General features: G+C 29.0%; 1 protein-coding gene across 1 annotated transcript; it reads right to left on the bottom strand.

Moving 5' to 3' along the window:
- Nucleotides 1-10127: 10127 nt before the first annotated feature.
- On the bottom strand, nt 10128-11841 carry LOC129900307 (cytochrome P450 94C1-like). The gene has a single exon (XM_055975257.1). It carries the CDS (start codon nt 11808-11810, stop codon nt 10341-10343), a length of 1470 nt encoding a protein of 489 aa, XP_055831232.1. The 5' UTR covers nt 11811-11841; the 3' UTR covers nt 10128-10340.
- Between the last annotated feature and the right edge of the window lie 769 nt (nt 11842-12610).

The raw sequence follows: 12610 nt of genomic DNA, 5'->3' as shown, positions 1-12610 counted from the left end.
GCATTCTAGTGGATTTAGGGCCCATTTGGTTTGGTTGCAGGGATCTTTTGCACAAATAGCCGCTCTGGTTCACTATTTATTTTTTAAACTGATATCATTAATTAGTAAACACAACTACATATATATTATACACTTTTAAAACTATTTTTAGCTTATGCAATTAAGTGAACGGTTATTAGCTTATGAGCTAAATGGTAAGGGGTCATAGTTAGGGGTGGAGCCACTAAATAGTCAGGGGTAATCCGAACCTTCTTCGATAAAATATTATATTATTTATATATGGTTAAAATAATTTTTTATGTATATATAGTAGATGTCGAACCTCATTCGACAAGTTCATGTGTCTACTTCTTCAAATTTTAAATTTACTTAATCAAAATTCTGGCTCTGCCACTGATCATAGTTGAGTAATCTCATGGGTTATAGTTAGGTATTGTTGAAGATTTATTTGGGCAAGAGAATTATAATGGATTAACTTAAGCATAATCAAATCAGTCCATCAATAAAAATGTTTTTGTCCCAACACATTAAAATTTGGACGAATTGAACTGATTATATGAGTTTTGAGTAACTTTTTCCGTCACTAATTTAATTTATTGCATTTACGTTTAGTGATATTCATACACATTTTTAAAGTCCTACTAATTAATGTTTTTCACTAATAGATAATTTAAATAAACAAGAATTAAGCAATACATCAAACAAACCTTGCTAAGCATATTATATATACGAGACAAGGATCATAATTAAGCAAATGTATGATTTAAGAAATTTGATTTTGACAAAAAAAAATACCTTTTTGATTATCTTTATTTTTCTATGAAGGCCAAACCCTAAAAGACTTTGGACAATCCACAAAAAAATCCAAATGGAGGAGTTATCTACAAAGTTTAGTCACCCATTCTTAAGCAACATTTTAATTAAGAGCACCTACATTAAAAGTGAATAGAGCATTTACCCGTTCCTTTTGAGTCTACTTTTTGAAAATATAGCCACTATCATAGTGTTACAAATTTTAAAAAAGAATTTCTATGATATTCATTTGAAACTCCTGATATTAGCTATTTATTAGTTAAATGAGTTTAAAGTGGCTATTTTTTAAATTTTCTATCCACATTAAAATCCACTCTCCAAAGTGTCTAAGTTAGGTTGCTTAATCTGATTGAACTGGCCGCATTGTTAATGGAGTAAATTATCATGCTATGGGTTTCACATGGAGAAAAATATTTTCCATTAGTTATAGTATTGTGATATTTTTTTCTTGAGAAACAAGTTCAAAAAAATGAAATTCTTTATTTGGAACAATGAAAAGCGAAAAAATAATTTTTTCTTTTCATGAATGACAATTCATGTTGATTGTCTACTTTACATTTTTAACACCCGCCCCGATCCAGACCCCACCCCATATCTCCATGCAATGCACATATTGATTGCCTAGATTATATATACAATTAAACATCTCTATGACAACGATCCTATTTATATATAATAACATCTCGATATGGTAGTCATATTTTTCATGGAACCGATATGTTTTGTTATATCATATATTTTCTATAATAAATGTATGATATAGATAGACATATAGCAAAGATTCTTTTTTAATGTTTTAGAAATTTTAAAAAATTAAGTCAAATTTTAATTTGTCAAAATCCAAAATAAGCTCTCGAAGTGCGTAGAAAAGTGAATGTATGTGAGGTCAAACAATGAAAATTATATATAGAAGTGTAAATTATGTAAAATAGAAATATACGTTAAAATAGAAGCATAATAATAATAATAATAATAATAATAATAATAATAATAATAATAATAATAATAATAATAATAATAATAAGAAGAAGAAGAAGAAGAAGAAGAAGAAGAAGAATAATAAGAATAATAAGAATAATAAGAATAATAATAACAATAAGAAGAAGAAGAAGCATAATAATCATAATAATAATAATAATAAGAAGAAGAAGACAACAACAATAATAATTTATTATATCAATTTATGGTCAAAATATTTCATTATGAATCTCATCAATAGGTATCCATGTCTCTCTGAATGCATATTAAAAGTTCCAAATTGAGATTGCGAGTTATCTTGAATATTAGTAATTATGGTTTGCTGCATTTATTGGTGCGTTTATTGCCACAGTGTACTGAAAGCAACTATAGTTGCTGCGTTCTTAGTTGTTGCGTTCTTTTTTCAGCAAACATGACTGAAAAAGAAATAAGAAAAATTATCAATTCAATATCAATTGTTGATTATGTATAATTAATGTGCAAAGTAAATTGTAAGTACTATAACATAAAATAGAATTGATAGCTTTCCATATATCATCAATTTACAATCACACTACGAAAACACGTTTCAAGTTAAAAGAAGAAACAAAATTGAAAGAGAAAAAAAAAACTTACATAGTCCAATTTAGGACTGGGACTAATTACTAAGTGTGTTTATATAAAACTCTAATAAATTATTATACTATAAAAATAGAAAAAAAAAAAAGAAGAAGAAACCCAAAAATAAAGAAAACATTATTAGTATATTTAAAGTCCTATGTAATATAGAGTTGTTGCAATAAAAAAAAAATTGAACTCCTTCACCTAAAAGACACCGGCAACTCCTAAAATACTTCTATATGATTAAAAAAAAAACGTGAGTTTTTCTTTTTTTCCACAAATTTGTTAGGACATATATGATACATAAACTAAAAAGGACTCCAAAAATATTTTAGGAATTAATATTATAATCAATATTATAAAAATAATTAAATAGTAATTTGAGAAAAAGGGTGAAAATATGATAGTCTAAAGGAGAGTATTATAATAAAGGACAAAAAGTTCAATCAACATTTTAAGGGTCTTTATGCTTTTAATATAGTATAGATATAGATTATAGATTATTTTTAAAAAAAATGATTTTTTTAATCAAGTATATTTTAGTTGAAAAAAGAATCTTAGTGAAGAAATTTAAATTATAGTCAATATATAATAATATTAAAATAATAATATAATAATAAAAAGGATAAAAAGTTCAATCAACATTTTAAGGTTTTCATGCTTTTAATATAATATAGATAACAATAAGTGAGTAAGTGCATCTTATTCTAAGCACTCTTGATATTAGTGTTTAAAAAGTGTTCAACAAGATGTTAATGCTTAAAAACTTTGTTGATTATCATGTATTTTATAAACATCCTTTTGTGTAAGTAACATCATAAAATTATTTAATTATTAAGTAAAAATCTATTTAATGTCATGTAAAACAAATCTTTCTTTTTTAATTATGTTTCAATGTTTGGTGCATGGGGTATAAATTTGGTGACACGTTATATTAGGGGTGTCAAATGGGCATGTTGGATGGAAATTGAGAATATAAAAATGAGTTGAAATAAAAATCGGGTTGGATTATGACTTGCTCAAATTTACTTTGGGCTCAATTGGGCTAAAATTCGGGTTGGATCATGACCCGCTTAATTTCAATAATTTTAATATTTTTTTTTATATAGCCACAATTTGAATTTCAACTCAAGAAAATAAAAATAAAAATTTACAAATGGATAGATTAATCCTAAAAGATATAAAATAGATAATTATTCATATATTTAATATGAGAACATACATTACACCAATGCAAATAAAGAGCCTTAAAACATGTTGAAATTGGAGATTAAGTTGGCTCAATTGAAGATTCTTTTAAAAATGATTAAGACTTAAATGAGTTGAGATTGAACCCAATACAAATTATCTTGAGCCCAACTCATAAAAATTTGAGCGAATTAGACGGATTACCTATATTTGGACTTATTTTGACACTCCTACGTTATACTATTGGAAAGTGAGATGAGGTATCATGGGGGTGGGGGTGGGGTGTGAAAATCAAAAATAAAAATAACCATTTTCAGATTTGTAAAGTTTTAATTGTAGCCAAATATTGATTATTATTTTTTTAATAAAAGGTAGCCAATTTTGAAATTTATAACATTGTCATAGATTCGGTATTAAAAATGAAACTTTAACAAGGAGAAATTGAGAACATTATCATGGAGTAACTTTTCTAAAGTGAATACATGATAATATCTTTGATATTTCACTTGTTTGAATTTGATATTCACCAGACCATCACATTTTTATGGTGTTTCCGCGCCAAAAATATGACTACTTTTTAATAAATTTCATACACTGAATTATTTTTTAAAAGACATGATACATCACATACTAATAGAGGAACATGGAAGGTTTATCCACATGATACATCATATACTGATAAAATATCATAGAAAACTAATGCATTGCTTAAAAAAAAAGTCATTTATGATACTTACATTATTATATCATATACTGACAAATTATAATAAAAAATGATTTATTTTTTAAAAAAACACTTGTCAGTTATTTATGATATCCACATGATGTATATTTATACCGAGAGGGTATCATCAAACTAATTCAATCCTTTAAAAGAAGTTCCCCAGTACTTCATAATACCACATAATATATACCTTATACTAACAAAGTATCGAAAAAATGATAAGTTCATTCCTTCAAAAGAAATAAATTGTGAAAAGAATATAACAAATAGAGTTTAAGCTTTATTTTGATGTTTTAATTTTTACTATCATTTTTAGGTAGTTTAGTTTTGTAAAAAGGTTACAAAAAAAGAAGAAGACATATTTTAGAGATAAATTTTATTTTCATTGCAAAAGAGAATAAAGGTTATAAAAAAATTATATTAATTTTAATTTTAATTAAGTTACTTTAGTATTTTTTTTTAAAAAATATTTCTTTTATTTTATTTTTCTAATTTTTAATTAATCTAAAATAGTTAGTTAATATTTTTATCTTTATAAAAAAATTATAGTTGAAATAAAAGAAAAAACACAAAAAATAAATAAAAAAATAAAACAAGTCTCACAATGTACTATCTATTTTGCCATTTCAAAACAAAACTGAATGTATTAAAAATGTCAGTTGCAATAAAATCATGGTGGGCATTGGGGTAAATAGATTGTATTTTATGGGTTATTTTAGTACTAATAAATAGATATATGGATAAATTTGAGTAAATACTTTTCTTTATTCGAACGTTTATGTAATTTTCCTGAATATAAATGTATCTGGAAAAAAGTTTTTATTTTCAGAAGTAATCGTTTGGAGTCATTGTTTATTTTTCCTAAATAGATTATATATAATTATAAATATATTATATATTTATTACCTATTTTAATTTAAATGATTAAGCAAGCGTCTATTTAAATTAATTTATTCTAGAAAAACACATTTAAAAGCGTGGAAAGGCTCTACCTAAAATAGAAAATATGAAAATGAAGTTTAAAAAAAATTGAAATAAAGTGAACAACTGAGTGGATGTGTGGCATCGTAGGACATTTATTTTTAATTTTTAATTTTATTTTTCATCCGGTGTCCAGAGCTCGTGGAGCTCCGACTAAATTCGAATCGCGCACTGCAGGGCATATTCGGGAGTGGCACTCTTAACTGGATTTTTTCTATACCCAGGATTCGAATTAGAAATCTCTGATTAAAGGTAAAACAGTCTTACTACTGTACCACAACTCATGTTGATGACATTTTATTGTTTGGTTGTATGATATAGAATTTTCTTTGTAAGAAAATATTTCAAATGATCTTAGGCAAACAAATAAGCGAAGAATAATTTGATTAAAAAATGACTTTTTGTCTGAAAATATACACACAATTTCAGAAACAACGATAATCAGTCAATAGCTCAATGTAAGGATTTTTTTTCCCCGTCTAATAATTACTATTACAACTTCTTGAAATAGAGATTTCTTAACAAAAGTAATATACGTGAATAAATACAAATATCTAACGATGTAAGAATTTTCTCTTATTGGTAATGTAGTATAAATGGAAAAGGTTAAAAAATGTCTTTAAATCATGTAAAATGAGTAAAAATGTCATATGTTTATAATTTAGTTCAAAAATATATTTGCCGTCAATACTTTGGTTCAATAATGTCCTTATGTTACTTAATCGGTCAATAATGTCTTTTTTCAAAATAAATATATTAGTATTAACCCTATATGACTTATTTTAATTATTAAACATATGATATCAATGTATTAACACTAAAAAAAAAATGACTTAAAACTTTTACCCTTGAAATTTGATACAAAGCTTCTTTGACATTTTCTCTATTAATGAAGCCACATGGATATATTCTTCTATTAATGGTTTACTAAAATTGTTTCTTTTCTTGCAGCATAATTAGTGGAGATTAATACCACATGCCTTCTATTATTTAACCCACAAAATGTGCCTGCCAAAAAAATAATTAAGAATTAAAAAAGGGTTAATCACATGTTTCAGAACTGCAATTAGAGGTGGTTGAGGAGAGCGTCGATATGGGCGGATCAAAATGAATTAGATAAAAACAGATAAAATATTCAATTCGCTCATATTTGATATGAATAAAAATATCAGTTAACAAATGAATAATATAGATATTCATATTATCCATTATTTTTCATTGCGTAAAAAGAAATACTCTCAAATTACAAACTTTTTCTTTTTCTTTTTCTCTTTTAAAGGTTCCTACGTATGGTAATAATTACAGTAATAATGGTAAGCTTTTCCATCAAATGCTTTAAGACATACTTCATCAAATTCGAACTTAGACCCCTTCTCCAGTAGTTTACACATGGGATTTACAATCTTTGAGGATTGCTTGATAAATCTTTGGTAAAAACTGGCATGATAAAGAAAACTTTGAATTTATTTGACAGAGATAGTATAGATACTCATGAGTTATCTATATTTATGATGAATAATATGAATTGATCTATATTTGACTCACTTTTAAATAATTGAATATCCAACTCATTCAAAATGAGTTGGTTTAAACAAATAACCGTAAATTTTAACTATTTTGCCACCCCTGCTGCGACCATTCCAGATTCTGATGGAAGAAGATGCATGGGAAATTAATATTCTAATTTGACCTAATCATTCCTGTTAAATTATGTATTAAAAATAATTTAATTAACATGGCCAATATATCACCACAACTCGAACATTGACTGCTAATTAAGAATATAACCGACACAATCAATTATTCCAAGTTTCTAGTTAATTAAGCCTTTTATGCTTCTTGACGAAGCAAGAACCTTGAAAAATCTTTAAGATTTGAAGCTTGAATAATTTATATATATTTGTAATTTAGGGTCCCCTAAAATATCTTCCACTCGCGTTGAGACTGGACATATAAAGCATGAATAATTTAATATAAAAATTTAATGTCCAAAAACAAGAATTGAAATGAATCATGTTCTGATATATGTCAAAATAAATAAATAAGAAAATGACAGTGAAATAGATGCTTATAAGGTTCAATAAATGGTTCATATACAAGAATGACCATAAAATAGCATTGAATTTTTCGTTTCGCTTAACATTTTTATTTTTCAAAAATAATTTGTGGTCCATCCCTTTAAATATTCTATCGTCAAAAACTTTAGTTTTGTCAACGACTGAATGAGAAATTGATTATCCTTCCCTACGTCATGTTATTCATGTGGCTGCTAATAAGGTCACTTAGCTAATTGAAAGCCACTTAAAGTGGATCAAAAATCCAGTTTATAGAAAAAATTAAACAAGCAGAAAGTCTCTAGAATAGGACTAAAACATATTAAAGGAGTAAGAGGTATTAAAGGAGTAACAGCTACCCCAACACTCGAAATGATAGCCTCAGATGTGGTAGAAAATAGTAGGAGATCAAGCAGGTTCGGGCTCACAACCTACACAAGTATAGAAGCAAGGGGTGAGTACCAAACAACACGGTACTCAGCAAGTGAATAACTAAAATTAAGCAAAGCTTAATAGATACAAGTACCCATGTCATCCCAACCAAACCTCCTTAACTACAACCTGCATAAAACCAGCTCAACTCCACACTCTACGCAATAATAATAGTATAGTCCATGAATACTCATCAGTAGTCTCATCAAGTAAATCATATCAAGTCAAGTTCAACATATACAGAGTAATAAGTGGTAAACACGAATTCACAAATATCAATAAAATGCGATGCAATGCAATGAGATGATGCATGTCTGTCCTATCGGTACACATCCGCTGAATTACAGTCCGTAATTCATGGGGGACATTTCTGTCCATGTTACCTGCCACGGAGCGTGTGGCCCGACCCCTTTGGTTCATATCATTTTCAGTCTCAGCACAGTATGTCAGAACCAATGCAATCAATTCATGTTCATATGATTCACGATAATAACATGACAACAACAATAATTTTTCATATCTCACATCAACATAGTCATTTCACATGTCCAAAATAAATCCACAATCACAACATATCAATTCCACCAATATATGTCATTAGATTATTATTTTATACCCCTCATCTCCATTTTTAAGGCCAATCATACAGTCAATAATCCAGTCCAATTCTCATTACTCCCCAGTACACAAAACACGGAAATACAAGCATCTACAAGCTTAAACTGAGGTTTAAAAATTCACTTGCTTCAATTAAATTGAATAATCACTTTAAAACTTGAGCCTTCCGTAATGCTACCGAACGATCAAAATCTGTTCAAATACATAATCTTCATAAGAATACGAATCCAATGACACCCATATTACTGTATTTATTTTCGGATAAAAAATTGGGTCAAAAAGTCATCCCGAGTCATTGAAGTCAAATCTGAAATTTTCTTTCCGATTATGTTCACTCATGATAAAGTAAACTCAGATGTCAAATTTCAACTAAAACGGATCGTTATTCGATCCCCAAGTGAAGATTTTATGTGAAGAACCCTAGGGTCATATTTTTTTATTTCAGCGTTATTTCTCCACCAATATACCCTAAAAATATGTTCATAATCACATAAAAATTTAATGAAAAGGATGAGAATAATTACTTGACGCTTTGAAATGAAAATCCCTATTTTTCTCTTATCCTTTATTTTTCTTTTCCCCTTTCTTTTCTTTCTTCCTCCGTTATTTTTTTTCAGTTTCTGCCGCCGCTTTATACTCACACTTGATGGCTTAATGTCATCAAATTTTTTTTTATATATATATATATATATATATATATATATATATATATATATATATATTATTTTCTTTTCTTTTATTATTATTTATTTTCTTCTTTTTAAAAAATAAATAAATTATTTTTAACAACAAAATAATTTTTTTCTCATTAATATGAAAATCATGTCACTCATTCCCACAAGTCATAAATTATTTATAAAAGTTAAGTGTTAAATAAGAAAATCAACAAAAGTCACAAAATAAGATCGTTACATAAAATTTTGATGTCTTGTTTGGTTGTCAAATTTGGAATTATACCATAGTGATGAGATAAGTTATCTCATATACACGGTGAGATAACTTATCCATAATAACTATTTCCAAGATAATTAATCCTGAAATAACATGTTCCCAACCAAATGACCCCCCTAGATTTTTTTAAAATCTTTATGGTATTCGCGAACTCATGGTCTCTATGTCAAATTAGATATGTTATGTACATATTTCATAGAATTGATCTAATATTATTTGTTGACATTCAGTGAACGCTAAGTTATTTACCTGATGGATTCCGACTAACGGGTATCCAACTAATGAATAATCTGAATTGCTTCCTGAACAAGCTCTAAAATATGCCATGCAACCTTCATAACAGTCTCATTTGATTATGAGCAAACACAATTTCCTTTTATAATTACTTCTTCTGTCTGGATGTCAAACTGATGAAATTGTCTCTTAATAAGATCCATCGATGTACATCATATAGTAGCAATTCCTAATTACTAGTATTTGGAATGAGTTTTAATCGTTTTATGTTGATTCATGATTTAAAATTCATAAATTCTGAATTTGAAGTTTATGAATTGTATGAAAATATTCAGTGAACACTCAACAAATATACGAGACTAGATTGAAGTTATATCTAACTAGATTCTACCAAACCCTCACTTTATTTGCTAGCTCCGCCAATGGTTCTATTAAGTCCTAACTTTGCATTTGGCATATAAGTATCTAATTTATAAGCAAAAAGATGTAAGATATCTGATTAATTCATCAATCTCTACATATATATAAAAAAAACAAGTGTCAAATATAGCCAATATTTTTTGAACATTTTTGTTATTAGATCAAAAGTACTCTTTTGACGTTAGTTGTCTATATACACATAGTTCAGCTTGCTAAGCCTAAAAACGCTCACTATAGATGAAATTTGATCAACTAATAATCAATTACAAAAGCTATCAAGTTCTACTGAATTTCACTATGAAATTTGATCAACTAATAATTGATTACAAAACCTATGACTGAGGAGGCTATTGTTGCCTTCTTTCTTGAACCATGAGGGGAAGTCCGCCTCTAATGGTGGCTGTCAAGCCCGGCATGAACTTTGGTGTCTGCTCTTTTGCACAAACTAGAAAGTCGAATTGCCTAATCAAAGCCAAAGCAACACTCTTCATCTCCACGATAGCTAAGTCTTTGCCCAAACAAACCCTAACCCCACCTTGAAATACCGGGTACTTAAAAGGACATTGTGCCTTAAAAACCCCGTGTTCCAACCATCTTTCTGGGTTGAATTCGAGACAATCTTGACCCCAAATACTCTCCATCCGCCCCATTGCGTATGGATGATAAGTTACCCTCGTCCCTTGAGCGACGAACGTCCCATCGGGGAGAGTATCGTCTTCTTGACAAAACTTTGAATCAAATTGAACCGGTGGAAATAGCCTAATACTCTCATGTATCGACGCAGTCAAATAATGCATTTCCCGAATTTCCTCAAAAGTAGGTAGAGTTGCCTTTTTTGTTGTTACCATGACTCGACTCGACTCGGCTCGAATTTCATCAACGACTCGTGGATGATGCGCTAGTAGCCAAAAGAAAGTAGTCAAAGCGGAAGCAACAGTGTCTCTTCCCGCTAGAAGAAAACTGACGACAATGTCCCTAAGGAGTTTGTCATCATCCATATTCCTCATGAACCTAGACAGAAGGTCATTTTGGGAAGAAGAATCATTTTTTCTTTTATGAATTATTACCTCCTCAGCAAGAATATCAACTTTTTTAATTGCTTCTTTAAGCTTCTTTTCTGATCCAATATTCAAAGCCCTTTTGATTTTCCAAACTAAAGGGGAAACTGTCATAGCTCTTTCAGCTGACAATTTAGAAGCTAAATCAAACGCAACTTGAAGATCTGAAACTGGCATTGATGATTTCAAACAGCCAGGATCCATACCAAAAGAGAATTTACAAATACTATCAAACGAGAACCGCCGCAAAACATCTTGCAAGTCCAAAACGGCCCCGTTTCGGACGTTACTTTCCAAAAGCGGAATCAACCGTTTTCTAATTTCGTCTCCGACGATATCGAAAGCGAACGAACGTATCGATACGCTTCCAAGTTCTAAACTTGCCATTTTCCGCTGAAACTTCCACATTTCGCCGTCTACGGCGAAAATTCCTCGGCCTAATAGATCGCCGAGGATTGTAGAAAATTGCTTCCCTTTAGGGAAATTATCGAATTTTGTTTTGAGCATGTACTCAACGTTGTTAGGATTTGCTGTGATTACACTTCCAAGAACGTGTACATGGATTGTACCACTTGGTGACTTTTTCAGTAGATGAGAGTACCAATCACAAAGATTTTTGAATTCTAAAGACCAGCTAGAACTCAAATACCCTTTGCAAATCTCACACTCACAATAAGGCTTAATTCTAGAAAGAAAAAAGAGAGCTAATAAAACTAGTATAGAAATAGCCAAAATCAAGAAAAAGAGAGTAGTAGCCATTGCTATATATGACTTGAAGAATTATGAAAAGATAGAGAGTGAATGAGCAGAATAGAATAGAAGGTGTGGTTTTTTTATAGTGGAGAGAACAATGAAATATATGGGATTTTCAATCCTACTTTTTCTTAGAAAAACCAGAAATCTACGTGTACACAGTTTTTTCTAATTTTATTTTTTTGTGCTAGTGACACAGCTTTTGTTTTTTTGTTATCAATTAGTTAGAGTACTTTGGTTTTAGTTTGGAAAAGGACATTACGTTACAGCTAGTGGATGAACATAACGGACAGCGACATGAAGAGAGTGACACGAGTAACGCGTGCGCTAATAAATATATAGTCACTCTATCGGTAATGGTGAAGTGATAAGTATTTTTTCATTCTTAATCAGAGGTTTTGATTCAAAATTTCCTTGGTACGAAATCACATTTGTTAGAAAGCGCTTTAGGGACTTCTCGACACAAATTCAAATTTAATCGAACTCCAATATAAATATCGAATATCGAATGAAAAGCTAAAAAATAAAATATAGTCACTCTGATAATTTTGTTTGACTTGACAAAATTGTTTAGATTAATTTTATTAGGAGTAAATAGGCATTTTAAATTGTATTATTATTAAATACAAAAATATTCATTTTCTTTGAGACTAACTAAAATAAAAAATAAATTATATAAATTGAGACGGGGAGAGTAATAAACAAAGTCATTATCTGTCATTTGTCGTACACCGTATATTGTCTATTTTAACACATGCGCTATTTGGATCGTTATTGATTATTAGAGCTCTAATTATAGAAACTAG

This window comes from Solanum dulcamara, chromosome 8, assembly GCF_947179165.1.
Source record: "Solanum dulcamara chromosome 8, daSolDulc1.2, whole genome shotgun sequence".
Taxonomy (NCBI): domain Eukaryota; kingdom Viridiplantae; phylum Streptophyta; class Magnoliopsida; order Solanales; family Solanaceae; genus Solanum; species Solanum dulcamara.
Note: the sequence above shows the minus strand (reverse complement) of the source record. Positions and strands in the feature narration are given on the sequence as shown.

Bases quoted from the DNA above. Each gene is read 5' to 3' on its own strand.
- LOC129900307 (XM_055975257.1), bottom strand. From the start codon at position 11,810: ATGGCTACTACTCTCTTTTTCTTGATTTTGGCTATTTCTATACTAGTT.